General features: G+C 41.1%; 2 protein-coding genes across 2 annotated transcripts; both read right to left on the bottom strand.

Annotated features, from left to right (window-relative positions):
* Positions 1 to 3,975: 3,975 nt before the first annotated feature.
* On the bottom strand, positions 3,976 to 8,230 carry LOC4325656 (plant cysteine oxidase 2). The gene is made up of 5 exons (XM_015787150.3): positions 7,880 to 8,230; positions 5,905 to 6,023; positions 5,660 to 5,798; positions 5,348 to 5,569; positions 3,976 to 4,432 (listed from the first exon to the last, which is right to left on the bottom strand). The coding sequence occupies exons 1-5, from the start codon at positions 8,121 to 8,123 to the stop codon at positions 4,314 to 4,316; spliced, it is 843 nt and encodes a 280-aa protein (XP_015642636.1). The 5' UTR covers positions 8,124 to 8,230; the 3' UTR covers positions 3,976 to 4,313.
* Positions 8,231 to 10,457: 2,227 nt separating this feature from the next.
* On the bottom strand, positions 10,458 to 16,519 carry LOC4325655 (uncharacterized). The gene is made up of 8 exons (XM_015766167.3): positions 16,216 to 16,519; positions 14,451 to 14,637; positions 14,203 to 14,294; positions 13,218 to 13,323; positions 12,877 to 13,085; positions 12,435 to 12,477; positions 11,854 to 12,113; positions 10,458 to 11,764 (listed from the first exon to the last, which is right to left on the bottom strand). The coding sequence occupies exons 1-8, from the start codon at positions 16,383 to 16,385 to the stop codon at positions 11,293 to 11,295; spliced, it is 1,539 nt and encodes a 512-aa protein (XP_015621653.1). The 5' UTR covers positions 16,386 to 16,519; the 3' UTR covers positions 10,458 to 11,292.
* Positions 16,520 to 17,537: the final 1,018 nt, after the last annotated feature.

Genomic DNA, 17,537 nt, shown 5'->3' with positions numbered 1-17,537 from the left:
AAGGCCCATAATAAATGTTGAGGATAATAATACCACCTCTGGATTTAAGCGAGAAATATCTCAACCTAAATAGGGAGTTATTAGAGGCTCCCTGTTGACCAGTTGAGGTGGGGTCGGAATGCCACACGCGCGCGCGCGCGCCGGGCCGGGCCGTGGCCGAGGGCGAGGGCGGGGCGTGGCGTGGCTGGCGGCGTGCGTCACGTCACGTCGCTATCCTTTTGCAGCCACTAACCCACGTTCCCACGATTCCCTCCGCAACAGCGCGTCCACGTTCTTTCTCCTGATAGATAAGGAGGCCGCGAGTCCGATCCAAGTTCCTCGCTTCTTTCCCGGTGTTAGTTTCTCCTTCTCCGCGCCTGAGTTGCTCTCGCTTCCCTGCTTCTGATCTCTTGCGCGCACGAGAGATTGGAAGAAGCAGTGCCTCCGAAACCACACCTTCGCCTGAGATCTGCACCGGGTAGGCGGGTGAGCGGGTGATCAGGTTTTTGGGGAGTGCCTCCTGCACGACTGCTCATCGCCATGTCTAGAGTTGCTGCCGCCGCTATTGGCGGAGGTGGAGCTGCGCCGCCGCCGACGCCGACAGGAGCTGGATCCGGAGCTGGTGCGCCAGGAGGAGGTGCCGTGAACGACTACAACAACGGAGGCAATTCTGCCTCACCATCCAGCGGAGGGCCATTCTCGGGGTATAATCTTCTCCTTCTACTGCTGTTAGCGCTACTCCTGTTCCCATTGTTAGCGCTATACTGTGTGCGCTATGTTCTTGTTCCTGTTCTACATGATGCCTCTAGCATGTTATCGCATTACTGGTATGTTCCTGTTTCTGACATTCATGATGCGCATAGTATGCTACTGGTTATGTTAAGATCACCCTACACTGCTTATGCCATGATCATAGTTTCAATTTCTTGGATTAAAATATGCCGAATAATGACTATATTTCTAACATAATCTTCACAGCCATGTGTTTTTGGAATATCATACAGCTACCAAGTCATAGTATTATTGAATTTTGTGTTTGGTTGTCGGTATAAATCAAACAGTAGTTCACCTCAATTTGCCCACCGATAAAAAATAACTTCAAATGATGCATCAGTATAATACTCGAGTAATAAACTAATAATGCATCAGATATGTAAATTCAAGTGTCAAACTCAAAATCTGAACACAATTGTGCATCAAGGTGTTGAGCCAGCAGCCCTCATGCTCCTAAAACTGAACCTTGTTTAACACGCAAGATTTCTGGATTGTAATGACAACGCATGATGATGATCTCAGTTTTGGAAAACAGCAAGGACCACATAGTCAAGTTTGGATCACTTTGTTTAATTAGTTAAACCTAACGAGACAAAAAAACATCACAAATTCATTTCTTGACTGGATGGATGACTTTGGATGAACAAATAAAACTGTGGATCCATGCATCACAGAAAATCAAGCTAGATTACCTGCTAATGCTAAGCTAAATTGGATTGCAATGGTGCGTCGTGGCTTATATCATTCAATGGGATGGCAGTAATTAACTGAGTTGTTGCCAAATTAGTTAGGAGATGATGGTGATAGTGGCTTACTTACTATTCATTATACAACAACTGTTCATGAATGCAGACAATTGTTTGACCTAGTTGTTGATCTATCAAAATGAAGTAGGGCTAAACAAAGGGATAGTAGATGATGACTCTCACTGTTCTTCATTGAAAGGGTTCAGACATAAGGCAGACAAAGCAATTGATTCTTAACGGCTCAAGATGCAGATGAAGTGTTAACTTCGATTGGATCCTAGAAAATACTAACTCCTATTGACTTCTGGATCATATATGAATTTCCCTGAGGAATATCTTGGAAGAGTATAATTAGTATTTCTTATGAAAATAACATGTAGTAGTATATGTTAATACGTTAGGTGAAATTAATGACAGGTCAGCACAGCACATGTAAAACCTCAAGCTAGGTCAGAATTCTGACTTGTGAATTACTGATCAGAGCTTCAATGCTCCAAATTCTATCCAAGTTGCAGATTCATCCAAGCATAACAGTTCTCTAAGATAGAATAGATTAGCTCTGCTGTGCCATTGACCTCATTCCAATATTTTTCTCTTGATGCCATGATGGATCAGTTGTTAATTCACTAGTTTATATGCTCCTGTAATCATCATTAGCGATAACAGCGGGTATGAGCTAAGAGATTAGGCTCTGAATCAGTCAGTTTCCAGGAAGTATCACAAACTGATCAACCTATCTCTGCACAGCACACAGACACAGGGTCCACAGAGATGACGCAAGCTGTAGTCTTTGTTCTGACTGACTTAACAATGACTTCTTAAAAGGGCTTATTTGGAAGGGACCTATAAAAATTGAGCCTTTCTTTCCATTTCCAAAAAATAAAAACATAGTTCAGAACTTTCAGATACTAAATCACTTCCATTTACTGGTGAGACAGCAATAATAATTGCTTTGAAACTGTTATTTTGATGAAATTACAACAGCAATAAGTAGCATTTTAAATGAAAAAGAAGAACGATAAAAAAAAGTTTTGGCTTTCAAATTAGAAGTCAAGATTAATACGAAAACCCCCAAAATACAGATCATAACCCGTGCATCAGATGGCATATTATCAAGTCTACTTGGACAGCATGGGAAAATGACAGCTTGTCTGCATATGAGATGTTACTGTTTGAGCAAACTCTGAATACAAAGTAAACGCATGACTTTCTCAATCCAATCAGCTTCAAGCTTACATATGTGCACCAAGACTATTGGCGCAATCATCCACTGCTTAGTTAGCAATTTGTCATTAAGTAAATTCAGAAGAAATAAGGTTACTGATTCAAATGTCAACTGCTTACAGCATTTGCAAGAAAAACCAAAAGATGATTTGGTCACACCTGCGTTTCACCCTGGATTTGTATTCTGTAGTGTGTGAACACTTGCATCGGCAACTTGGGCTATGACATCAAACATCAGTTAAGTACAAAAGTTAACAGGACTTCTCTTATCCCTAATGACTGTTTATGTTTGACATTGTAACTGAATAGAATAAAGAGGAAACTGTCATGAGTCCAGGTCGTATTCATACCGAAGCATCTTTTAAACTTGGCATGTTTTCATGGAAAAAAGAACAGACGAATCAATCCAAAATGAGTACTATTTCTGATGAATTTGGATAAAAGCAACCAGCTCATGTTTCATAGGCCAGGATTTTGTATGTACTGTAGCATGCGAAGACCAGCCCATTCTCTGAAGATTCTAGGCCCATGTTTCATAGGCCAGGATTTTGTGCAGATTTTATGTCCACTGTATTAAAATCTCAACAGCTGATGCTAACAAGAATGTAAATTAAGTTCAACCCTGACCATGTAGCCGTCAACCATGGACTGAAATAACTGAGGCCGTCAAAATTTTGCAAGTTGTGACAGGTGTGTGATGATAAACATTCATTACATTAATTAATGAGTAGTAACTTCTAATCCATCTACCAAGAGAGTGATAACTGATAAGGAACTGATTCACATCTGATGCATTGCATTCTTGGTGGATAGGGCTGGTATGAATTGCACCATATCTTGATCTGCAATTTGCATGATGCATAAGTGTACACCAATTTGCAGATTAGGACTGGTGCTTATGCTGTGAGAAGAGCTTACAGTGGCAATACAATTATGGGGTGGGCAATTATCACGGCAATTATCACCAAAAGCAGAGAAAGAAACAGCAGCAGCACTGTACATGCTACTGAAAGTCTGCACATGTTCAGTGCCTGTGATAGCTGCTTCAGTAGTTCTGACACTTCTCTGAGTCATGCAAGAGAAATCCACTGTATGTTTAATTTTAAATGGTGAATACAACAGTATGTTGCATGAGCATACTATGTAGTAGCTGAGAAGAGAAGTTTGAAAGCACAATAATTCAATGAAAGATTTCTCTTTTTTTTCTATGGCTACAGAAAATGAGAGTGCATTTACAAACTGGAAAAGGATATAGTCAGGAAAAGGAAAAGATTTCTGATTTTTTTAGCAAGTCCAAACATTACTTGGGAACATGATGAATCAGGCAATCCAATGCTACACTGCTAACTGGTACAGACTAGAGACACAAGAAAACACAGAAATGAACAAGAAAAAAAAATACAGCAAAGGCCTACACAACCTCAATTACCGAGCATGTTTTTATTACTAAGCAATTTAGGTCCTCCAGTTTAAGTGATGATGAACGTGGTCTAGTTATGACCAAAGGAGGACCTATTTTCTCCAGCGATGTATTTACACCAAATGAAAGTTACATCATGCGCTGCAAGAAACCAAGGAATCCTCGTAAGTTCAATTGTCCACAATTCTTGGACCCATATAAGTTGACCCGACAAGATGAAAATTGTCTGGTGGTTCACACTCCTCCAGCCATGCGTATCCATCGTCTCCAGGAAGGGGCTTTGAATCTCCTGTTAAAAATGCAATTTTTATAAGGTTAATCACCAATATTTACCTTCCTGTCAAGATGCATAAAATGTATCATACAGAGAACAGGACAGAGGAGATGAATTTATAACAAGTGTGAGATAGGAGTAAATATATAACAGCTAACTAATTCAGAGTACAGATAATGCGGAATATTCCTGCCATATAACTATAACCATTTCAGTAAATAGGACACAACAAGCTTGAATCCATTCGAATCCAGAGTACAGATAATGCAGAAAATTCCCGCCATAGAGTTATAGCCATTTCAGTACAAAGGACTATTAGGATTATTTATTAATCTATAGGCTGTTTATCTCCTAGACCTTTACTCTCCTAGACCTTTGGTCTTATGTAACTCACTAGTATTGATTGTATCTCAGCACTAGCATTCATTGTAATTCAGCTATATATATGAGAGATCAGCTCCCCACATTGGTGAGGCATCTATTCTACTTTCTCTACAAGGACAATACAAACTTGAATGGTTTGGAAAATAACAAAGATTGAACACTAGCTAATTCAGAGTACAGATAATGTATGAGACTCCTATCATATGATTTCAAAGGATGGATAATTGGATATGCACGAATCTATGGGTGAGCAGTTTCTATGCAAGTCAAACAGATGAAACTTATCCTGTGCATGAGGGCACCAAGTGCCTGAGTGAATGCAATATCAAGAAAAGGCAGAACTACAAGTACATCAATAACTGAACCTACTGCATAACTATCTTAGATCAACGAGGAGAAAATTCTTTCTACTTAATTCAAGCAAACACATCCTCGTATCCGACAAGAATAGATTTGTGAAATAGCAATTATATATAAATGTAAAACCTAAAAGATACAATGTGGACCCTATATACAAGCAGATATAACTCGGTTAGCAAATAGTACCAGCAGAAGGTGCAGAGGAAGAGACGTTGTAGTGCTGGCAGTGCCTCCCACTGCCATCGTCATATGGTGGGCCAAGGACATCAAGAACAGCACAAGCAGTATGTGCGGTGAAGCAGTGCAGGTTGCCACCATCTTCCGGATATAGTACCGATGTTGCACAAGGTGCATTCAAGGTGCCATCAACCTTCACCTTTGCTAAGCGGGCTCCTTGCAACTGAGCATCTATACTCAAAACAAAAATGAAAAGAGAAACCCCTTGGTAAAAATTATGTAAGGAAGTTTATATTTGCCAGGAAAATGAACAAAGCATACCAGTTGAATCTTGTGAGGCATCAGCCCAATCATAGGACTTCACACGCAGCTCACCAAAAAGAAGCTTACTGAACACAGTCATGTTGGGGTGATTATGGAGAGGAATGACACCCCTTGGAGGCAAACAAAAGATGCCGATCTGTAGGAACAAGTATAGACTTATGTACCTTAGCACACAAAAACGACAAATTTTCTAGTTGGTAATAATCAAGAACAATTTTAGTTGCTATTGCGAATAAACATACCGAGAAAGCCTCACACTCATAAAGGTGTAAGTAAGTGATTTTAGGAATGCCATTGGAATTAACACGCCGGAAATATGACATGTTTCGAGTTAGGCTGACATCTGCCGCTGAAATGCTATCTGCACGGTACAAATGAAGGGACAAACATCATTAGAATAGAAATATGAATGCTGTAGTAAGTACAATCCATAGACATTTGCAATCTCTCTAGGATATGAATACCCATTGGACAGAGTGCACCTGTAATATACGAAGGTCTAACACATGCAGCAAGCTTGGCCAACAAGATAAGCACACGATCCTACAATATTTCAGATTTTCAATCGAGAGACTTATCATGATGACTACTACAGAATATAGATAGTGCTAAATACCAACATCGAAGAAAAGAGATGATATCAATCTTAATTAGAGCTTCGTTAGTTGGGTAGAAACAACAATTGCCATATATAAGCAAAACATGCTGGACTCAGCATTATACACTAAATTATCATATAGCAGGACTTGAAGGGAAGGAACACATAAGAATAAGGTCTTATGCAAAAACACATGATTGCTGTATGTTTGATTGGTACATCTAAAGTTTCAGAGCAGAGTGTAGCATTTACCCCAGCTTGGTAGTTCAAAGGACCATGTAGTTCAAAGGACCATCAGATCAAAAGGTAAGTACTGAGTCAATATTGAAATGCGATCCCAATATCCCATCTCCATGAATTTTCAGGGTCAATCTCATTATCAACAGCTATTTCCATGAGCTTGAAGTTGGACACAAATGTCAGGCAAGTAGGCAACTATAACCCATAAATCAAGAATTTTGCACATATACTACAATCTCCAGGGTCCAGGGTGATCACCGTCGAAGCACGTTACGTTAAAAGTAATCCATATGCATGCATGTAGGTGGTACAGGCTCACAGTGGAGTTGGCACTTGGCACAACAATCAATCAGGGTACGTCCGACACAAGGAAAGAAAGAAATACTATCTTAGGGACAAAACATGGTACGACAACAGATTCCACCATTAACCTTCCTCAAGAAGAGTTCAGCAGACCTGATCAAGTTGACCTAAACTAACTATTTATGGCAACTGGTGGCTTTTGGAACGAATTGGATTAAAAAAAAGAACCCTAACACCGGTCCAAAATGAGCATAATCTTGGCCGTACCCCCTGCACCCCCACCCTACTCCACAAAACCAGCAACCACGTCATATATATACCATGGGCAGTACATGGTTTTGCTTATCTTTTGCTCCATTGTTTATCTTTCACCAGGAACAGCCAGCACAAGTCAGGACCTATGCATTTTTCTGACAATCTAGCATCACTACTTGCAAGAAAAAACATGCTGCAGATGATATTTGTATCACAGATTCACAGGCACACAGCATGGTATACATTATTTAAAAAAAATTCACAACATGGTAATAACATCAAAAACCATTTTTTCCAACAGCTTATCAGTTTGTTATTCCATCCTCTAACTTATGATTTGATTACAAAAACCATCTTTTAGGGGGAAAAGAAGAAATAAATTAACTTACGCAAGAAAACCATTGTTAATTTGAGTGTATCAAATGCACCTAAAGCAATTGTACGTACTAGTCAGACTCTTATTTGGTAGACACCAACTAAAGAAAATCTTGCCGTTTTTTCTACGAGGAACTCACCAATATCGAACACTTGTTTCCACCAAACTGAAAATCTTGATGGGACCTAAAACTAAGAAGGGATGAACTGCGCCACCTAAATCTAATGCAATTATCACAAGATCGAAACACGAATGCCACCACCCCAAGTACCCAACCAATGATTTCGATTCTCTACCAAGCGTCCGCCGTGGAGAAGACAGGCAGGAATAGCATCGAACACAAGGCAGGCGCGCACATGCTGCTTCGCTCTACACCGAACATCGATTCTTTCGAGACCCCCCATCGGGTGCAAGAGACTTAACGGGGGGAGGGATTACGGATTACCAAGAACGGACTTGATCCTCTCGACCCCGGCGGGCGAGGGCACCGCGCCGGCGGAGGCACCGAAGACCTCGCGGCACGCCTCGAAGAGCCCCTGCACCGCGGGCGACGGGGCTGGCTGCGCCGCCGCCCCCGCCGACGGCATCGCCGGCCTCCGCTGCTGACGCCGCCGCCGCTGCCGCCGCGCGCCGGCGGGGTCCCTCGCCCCCGACCCAAGCTCCGGGAGGCCCCCGGCCTCCACCCGCATCAACGGCGGGGGAATGCGGCGGCTTGGAAGGCGAGCTGGGGATCGGAGAATGGCCGCGCCCCGAGCTTCGCGTCTTCTTCTTCTTCGTTCTTGGGTTCTTCCTCGTCGGAATAATGAGGAGGATGCGGGTGATTTTTTATACTCGAGATGGCTAGTATTTTATTGGCACGAGGCTTGGAACGGAGGTGGTGTTTTTTTTTTCTTTTTAACAAAAACGTTTCTCAAACTATTCAATTCAAGAATTCGTTTGTAATTTGAGATCGCCATCATCTCAATACTACCACCATTTAGTACCCCCATTGTTCTGTATTACACGACATTTTAAGTTTGATTAAGTCTATATAAAATACACCCTTCCTTTTAAAATATACTAAAACATACTCCCTTCAGAAAAAAAAATGTGAGTACGAGGTTGTTTTTTACTAAGAGAGTAACTGTTTGTGTTATTTTTAAAATCTTTCACCCTAAAAATCTCTAATTTTATTGGACACATGCACTATATTTATTAGGATGATCTAAATAATAATTATTTTTTTAGTCTTTGGGTTAAAAATGATTGTCTTTGCTTTGAAATGGAGGGATTATATAACATCTATAGTATGCGTGCTCGGGTCCTATTGTTGTAGTTCTGCAGCTACAACACTGCCAACAGCTATAGCACTGAAACAAGCGTACCAAAGCACTAGTTACTGTTGATACAGCTATAGCCATAGCAAAACTGTACAAACAAGGTTAATATCAAATTAGTTACATTATTAAACTTATCACTAAATATATTTTTGTGGGTATTTTATAGTGTATTTGTTTTTTATTAGGAAGATTGATATTTTTTTTCTATAACATGAGTAAATTTGAAAATGTTTGACTCAAGAAAAACATATATAAAACGACTTTTGATATGGAAGTACCCGATGGAGTATTGGCTGTATTGCTCATCGATATCTCAAACTATTATTAAAGGTAAGGTTTATTAGTCTAACTCTCCGCCTAAATAATAATTATGTATGGATTGCAAATTTTACGTGTTTTGACCTCGATGTGACACCTCATATGTATCCCTGCTAAATTCTAATTATCCTTTAGGCGTATTTATTAAAGTTGCTCCCTATAAGCACCTTTGAAGTAAATACAAATTCAGATGGATGTCTCCATTTCGTCCCCAATATCACTTAAAAACATAAATATTAAGAAATGACCTAATATCAAAGAAATAGAAAGGGTGATACTTTGAACCCAAAAACGGCTAACCCACCACCGGTGGAGCTAGCCGGAAGACCCATTCGTGTTTTTTCGTCCCCATTATCACTTAAAAAAACATGTTTATGATTTTTCATGTACATGTTGAACATTGTTTGGACATTTAAAATCACCACAATATTTTGGATAATCTAAGTAATTCAGTATGTTCCTACTAAATCCATGTAAGCATACATAGTGATGACGATACACGCTGGTATAATCTATAATATATGTCGCTTTTTCTCTGCTTTTTTATATGTGAGAAAATGGCATTCCATCATATCGAAATTAGCAGCAGAAAAAAGTGAGCCTTCCAACAAAAAGTTTGCTTTAGCCGTCCACATTTTGTTATCGTTGTTTACCAGTCTGCACACAAGCCAGGAGAGGCTGGTGCTTTTGAAAAAGGAAAAAAAAATCTCTATGTTTATACTTATACTAATACTACTAGTTAGCTTAAGTGCAAGTCAGATTAAAAGACCAAAAACCAGGGACCATCACATCAGCATTCCTGTGGGCTGAAGCAAACAGCCTATGAAGCTTTTTGCAGGAGGAACCCTCCTGCCCTTTCTACTCCTTGGTTGCATGCCTGATTTGTCATTTGCAATGTGCACCTATGCAAGAACCAGTCTGAATGTTTGCTGCAAACAGAGACAGATGATGTACACCATAGGTCTACCACCTGTTGTTTTGTTTCTGCAGAGATTCCTTCTGGTTCTGAATATGGCCATCCTGTTCATCTGATGATGATCCGAGGGATGGTGATATTTGAAGAATTTTGTGTACATCCACTCACACATTTGAATCGTTTATACATTTATACACGCCTAAGGTATGTATGCCACAACTTGTCAAGCTTTTTCCGCTGAAGTGTGACATGCATGTCACAATTTTTCGTAAAGAAATCATGCGCCAGACAAACCTTAGAAATAAATTGTACCCATGACAGATAGAGAATTAAGGTAGAATTATATGGCATGTCAAAGGTATTGACAACAAACCAAGACACTTATCTAAGTTCTTTTTTTTACAAAACAAGGTTGATTATATTAAAGTATTACAACCTCATTGTTGCACAAAAAAAAATAAGACATGACCTATCAACAAAGAACAAAGATACCTCACATATTGAAAAACCGCAAGAGATACAAGCATACAAATGCATCCACGATGCTGACAAACTTCACCACACACAAAGGTATTTGAACAGGTATCAACCATAATCTTCGCTCCTTTTCACAAATCTTATAAGCTGGCATCACCAAATAAATTAGTGACACCCACCCTAAGCTAGCGTTGCTGATAGGATCATCGGCAACCCGACAAACAAAAACACTTATCTAAGTTGATCAATCCTAAGTTGTCAAACAACAGAACCACAAGCCAGACATCCTTAACTACAACTCACAACATTTCGAATCTGTGGGCACCTTGGCTGTTAACATATCGAAGCAGATCAAATAGGAGTTGAACGCATAAATAAAGGGGACCCATATGTACCATTATCTCCCTCCAGCCTCCAGGATTGCGAAGTCCAAAGCACTGACACAGCACACAGCGGTATGATGGGTTAACACCTGCGGCGCCCACGGTAATGCGACGCCCAGTCTTCCTCCCCTTGTGCACACCAACGTCTTACACAATGTGTTTTTCCTGTCCTGCGTGATGCCAGCATGAGCGGCTCCACTTGGCAAAAGATGCTACTATTTGATACAGAGCTTGCTCGAAAATATCTTCCAGATGGGATGCTACCTCTTTTCTTCTCTGCAAATCATAGCCTCTGTTAGCCAAACTGGAGAGAGCTTGTTGGATGGCACATCACAGTATCAATGGCCATCATGCCATGGGACGCTTTGGCCAAAAATAGCGTGACTTTGTCCCAGTTGTAGTGATCAACCAAATATTTGTCTAACAAACCGTGCCACGGGAAAACTTAGTCCACGAGCCAAGCATGATCATGGTCTTCTTCGTCGCTGTCATCCTCGTCGTTGCTGTCATCCTCGTCCTCGTCCTCATCGTCACTGTATTCTTGGGGCCCCCAGAACCTGGAAACCTCCTTGCTGTTGCCAGGTAAAGATACAGGGACAGATGACATGAGAAAGTCTCGGTAGTGAACCATGTCGACTTCGGCGGAGCTCCCCGCCATGGCGATCCTACACCCGTCCACAGCCATGGCTGATAGTGTGCTTCTGTCTGCCGATTTAGCAGGCTCACCGCAGCTCAGTGTGTTCGCAAAGTGGCCCGTCTGTGTTTCCCAGACATGGACCTGACCATCTGATGGTGCTCCAGTTATCACCTTGTATGGATCCAAGTGAAGAAATGTCACGGGTTCGTCTGATTCTGATTGCAATTCTGCCACTATATTTGGGAGTTCTTGAGACTTGCGTATGTCCCACAGAAGAGCCCTGTTCGATACATAAAAAAAAAGATGATATATCAGTAGCTAGAAGCATAAGAAGAACCACTGATTGATGAACAAATATTCTGGGCCTACTTGTTTTTTATGCCGGTACAGATTAACCATTCCGAAGGCAGCATTTCACAAGATAGTATTCTATGGTCACGAAGCGCAAGAACAGAAGCCTTCTTCATTGTCCTCAAATCAATTGTCGTCACTTCAGACCCAGCAGCAATGTAACAAAGGGATTCATGGCACTTCACTGCAATTGGTGCACTGTTTGTGCTTAGGTGAGTACTCCCAACACACGATGATGAACCAGAGGAAGGTGGTGCCATTGTGTCCCAAAGTTTAACCTGTGACACAAAACACCAAAATACATTCATTTTTTTACTTGGATGCAATGAAGGAAAATAGGAAATTGTGTAGTACCAGTTGTGCCTAATGGGCCAAGAATGGGAGCAAATGGAAAAGAAAAGGCCAAGATAAAAATCAAACATTACCAACCATAAGGCCCCCATGTCCCCCCCCCTATGGTTGACATATAACAGCACTAACTAGAGACTATAGTGTCTATGGCTGAACAGGAGTGATGGTCATTACAAATTTAGGTGTAGCATACAATTCTCTAAGTATTCAGACAAATAAAGAAAAATGTTTCTAAACATTCCACATACCTTTGAATCTTTGGAGCAGCTGACCAGCAGGGAGGGTTTGTGCCTGACATGCAAGGAAGAAATATTAGGTTTAAACGAGGGATTGTGCTGCTGCATTGTAACCTAGGATACCTTATCATGGCTTGAATAACTTGTTTCATTAGGTTCATGAGGAAAATATGCAAAAAGTAACTGCCATGAGAATCACTTCATAAGAGATTTATTGCTAATTTCCACATCAACTAGTAGAAATTCCAAAATTTACGAATTGTTCTATAGAAGAAAATGGGGCTCTAGAAAGGTTTTCATTTATAAAGGTTTTCTGGCACCAAAGCATAGAGGTTCAAGGCAACAACATTGAAAAGCCACAATGAGTTTAAAAGGATGCTCTTGTAATTTGTAAAAGGGGAAAATGGTTAATGAATGGCAGTGAGTTTTGTTTAGATGGTTTGACACTATGTACCTGGCAACAGATAGAAGTGACAGTGCTTTTTCATGGCCATGAAATGTTGATATTAGAGGGTGATTTTTGCCTCTTGTACTCATAGACCAGAGGCGAACAGTGCAGTCTTCCCCTCCACTTGCAAGTAGTTTAAATTCACCATCACCAAGCAATTTGTCAGACAGAGCAGTCACGGGCCCTGAATGGCCCCTAAAACACCGTGAGTGGCCCTAAATCACAACATTAGAAAACCATCCATAAGTTTTTGCATCCAATAAAGATTAGGAAAAAAAAACACATGTAAGCAATTTAAACAGGTTATACGCTAACAAAGTTCTATTGTTCAATGCTATCAAGCATACCTTCCAACAAAGACGGACTGTCCTATCTGCACTTGAAGTGACTAATGCCTTTTCATTTGTTTGAGAATCACCTCGAAACAATGGGATATCAATCAGTGGGAATAATCTGCAGACGAACAAAAATCAGTGGGAATAATCTGCATAGCTAACAAAAGAACACTTCAAGATTGTGCTAGTACAAAATTGATGTTATCACGGCGAAGCACTAGAAGTTTGCCTCACAAAATTCAAATATGCAATCTAGCACTGAAACTGATTATAGAACAACAGTAGTTTCCCTACCAAAAGAAAGCAAAGTTAAAGCAAAAGTCAGATTTAGTCAGATGTAGATCTTTTTGTAACAAAATAACAAGAGAAAAGTTGTAGGCACGAATTATACCAACACAATACAGGCACTGCAGTATCCATGGAATTTGCAGCAGATGGACTCGAGTGATATCAACCAATAAAGTGGCAATCATGGGAAGAAATTAACTGTAGAAAGTATTGTGTTTTGGGGTAATGAACTCTTTTCTAGCTTTGCAAATTTACCATACATTAAAAATCTAACATGATCATACATTATTGCTAGCTAAAGTGCTAAACAAGGAGCACTGGAATAGTTCACCTGAGCACAAGTGCATAACTTGTACATCAATACATGGCATGTCTTACATAATAATGGAAATATCAGCGTTCATTTGAGACATCAATACATGACGTGTCTTACATAATAATGGAAATATCAGTGTTCATTTGAGTTTTGATATTACATTGGCTGTAAAGATTCATGAAGCTCAACTACAGCAGCAAATGGGGATAGGTCCTACTGTACGGACACACTTGTAAAGCAAGATTATGGAGCATTTATTGCTTTTTACGACCCTTGACACTGATTCTCCTCACAGGGCAAAAATTAATATATGCTGAACATTACATATGATGCTCAATAAGAAAATCTACAGGTGCCTGAATAAAGAACAGTGGCTATGTGTTTTTGAGTTACCTCATACAAGTGATCCTTGCACCATGAGACTTGTAGGTTTCCACTAATTCGATTTCTGGACAATCAACCCTCAATCTTCTGACCATTAGACCCTGTGCAGAACAAATTGCATGATGATAGGTTGCTTTGCATAGAAATGGACTTCTTATATAGAATCAATACTGCAACAGTGCTCAACCAAAAATGCACAACTACAGACATGCTCAAAAAAATAAGGGGCAAATAGATCTTGGTGAATTTCTACTTACTTGAGATAACCATATGTAGTTCCTATCCAGCATTAGATGGCTTGGTGTCACTTCCGTGGGATTTGGATAATAAAAAGCCGAAATGGGATCAACAAATTTCATCTGATGTACTTCAGTGTGCCTGCGAATATATAGCTCTCGAAGTCCCAAAGCTCCACGAGGTACTTGTTGAGATGGCCATTGGTTCCTGAATATTCAAAATATCATGACAGAATAAATGTCCAATTAAAATGTGTGTCTCTATTCAAAGACTCAAAAGGATTTGGTGGTCTGCAACTAGATTATGAGTTACTATGATAATTTCTAAGTTCGGACCCAGGATTAGATCCCTTCAATCAACTCACTAGAAGATGTGGAATTGACGGGTGAACATCAGCGAAGACAAATAAGCATCATAAAGCGTCATCAGGAGGGATAAACATATTTCACATTTGCTGCCTGCCTTTATTGTGTCACATGTATCTTCACATAAAAATTTGGATGTGCACATACAGGAAAGCAATTTAGTGACTCCAAGGACAGAACAACTTCATACATACTAAGTTACACAGCTTTAATACACCTTAACAAAACCAACAATACTATCGTTGTTACTCTAATCTGTCTAACTTGGGAGCATGGAAGATAGCAATGCTACCTCTATTCCCTGTCCTCAAATCAATTTTCAAATTAGTTGGGGGAAAACAATAACTAAAACACGTTAATCCAATAGGGGCTAAAATCATCATTGATACAAAATAAGATGCAGATGTATGAATCACAATCTTGTTTTTTTGTTTCCAACAATCGAAACAAGAGATGAAGTTACAAGGTATGCCTTGCTGCAATCCATGGAAAGGCAGAACCGCTCATGTGCAAGTTTTTTTTCGGGAATACGCTAGAGGCGTATTTTTGTATTAAGAGGAGAAAAACAGTTCTTTACAACCAAAACAAAAGGCAGCAGGGGACAAGAGAGCCGGAACAAAGGAGCTAAGGCCTAATCTCATAACAGAATTTGCGACCTAAGGGGGCCTAACACTACAGACGCAGCGCCGGCACCGCAGCGTTGGCCAAACGCCAAAGCCTCGCCTCCTCAGCCGGTCCCTCTAGCTACCTCCGTCCAGCCCCTGAACTTCTGGTTGAACACTCTGTTGTTGCGTTCTTTCCAAATCGACCATGCCGCCAAAGCAACAATGGTGTCATAGCCTCGCCGAAGTGGCCGTGCAATCCGTTCTCTGCTCTCACACAGCCAAGAGTGGGCCCATGTGCAAGTTCACACAACTTAATCGATGCATCGACTGATCTTCCTGATTATTGCTGTAATGCTCCATGCTTGTCTCTTCCTAAATCCTAAGACCAACTGTCATCACAATGGATTACAGATGTTCTTCCAAGCGTTAATTTTGAAGTGCTCACCATTGTCAGCATGCACCGATTTCACTCCAATCCAATATTCCAATGGTTCTATCACTTCACCACCACAAAAGCATCGAATTCCCTACCATTACCGAAAAATCCCTCATCCAAAATTTTGTCAAAATTTTTACCCCGGAGGCTCCGCAAATTCTGGTCCGTGGTCACCAAATCACACCTCTAACCACTCAAACATCACTACGCCGATCAAACGCATTAAAACAAACACACATAGCTCCATACTGACACCCTCGTATTTGCCCCCCTCGGAAGCTAGCGCAAGAAGCGAGGATGAAAATCCCAACGCATAAACCCCCAATCCCCCCCGGAACCACAGAGACAAGGACGAGCGGTGGGATCGGTTGCACCCTACCTGAAGAGGCGGTACCAGACGGCGTCGCAGTAGGCGGAGGCGCGGAGCGGGCGGCAGGCCACGGCGAGGCTGGCGACGTCGCGGGCGACGAGGGAGCGGGCGCAGTGGGCCAGCACGTCTCCGTCGAGGTCGGCGAGCGACCGCGCTGGCGGCGGCGGCGCCCCGGCCATCCCCCCGCCGCCGTACAGGGAAACCCTAGGCCGTTCCGCGGCGGCGGCGGCGGCGCGGGAAGGGGAGAGCCGGAGAGAAGAGGTGGTTATTAGTTAGTTAACGAGATTACTCCTCCTGTTATTTTTCTCCTTTCCTTCGAAGGTTTGTACTGTGTATATATATAGAGATTTCAAATTGACCAAAAAACAAGAAGAAGAAGAATCGCCGTGTCATCGGCCACTCAGCTCCACGTCGTTGCAACTTTTGGTGTCAAAAAGGCTAAGGCGATATTGGGGTCAGTAGATTTATAAGGGTAAAAGAACTCTATGCCATGTAGGAAGGCAATGCAAGTATGCAACCATTTAATTGAACAAGTTGTACATGCGATGCGATGAGATGACAAACCGTAATAAACTTCCGTCTTCTGGCTAGTGCAACTCAATGTGATGTCTTCCATTCGGTTGTGATCTTGAGGAGATACAAGGTGTCCTCATATTTTAGATAATACTTACTTTTTTAAAAATATTGTAACCCATGACCAGAGATTCCCATACAGATCCAGATCCATAGTAATAGAACATATTTCATCTATTTTTATATTGTTACATATTCCAGGACTGAGGAAGTAGCACTTGTTACATTGTATTTATGATAAAAAATACACTAGGGTGGAATCTAGTGAGGACAACGGCGCTCGCGGGAGGAGCTGGCAACAACGATGGTGCTCGCAAACACGAGGGGCGATGGTAGCAATGGCACTCTAGCAATGGATCAGTAGCGGCGGCTAGGGGTGCAAACGGTATGGAAATTTCCCGACCGTACCGATACCGTTTCCGCAAAACTAATATAATAATAATATTTTTACCGATGTTACCGTTTTCAAAAATTAATTTTTAAAATTTTTATCAGCGTGGCATTGAAGTTGACACTAAATAGATGAATTCATAAATATGAAAATTTCCTGACCGTTTCCGTTCGTTTTCGAAAAAATAATAAAATAATGTACCGTTTCCGACTATTTTCATCCCTAGCGGCGGCACTCACGGACGGATCCGGTGGTGACAGCAACGACGCTTGAGTGTTCTTCAACCTTCTTTCCCTTTTCCCATCTGGCAAGATTTTTCTTATTCCTTATAGGTGGTCCTTACATATAAATATAATTTATCCAAAGA

The sequence above is a fragment of the Oryza sativa genome, chromosome 1 (genome assembly GCF_034140825.1).
Source record: "Oryza sativa Japonica Group chromosome 1, ASM3414082v1".
Lineage (NCBI taxonomy): Eukaryota > Viridiplantae > Streptophyta > Magnoliopsida > Poales > Poaceae > Oryza > Oryza sativa.
This window is presented reverse-complemented; position numbering and strand designations above follow the sequence as displayed.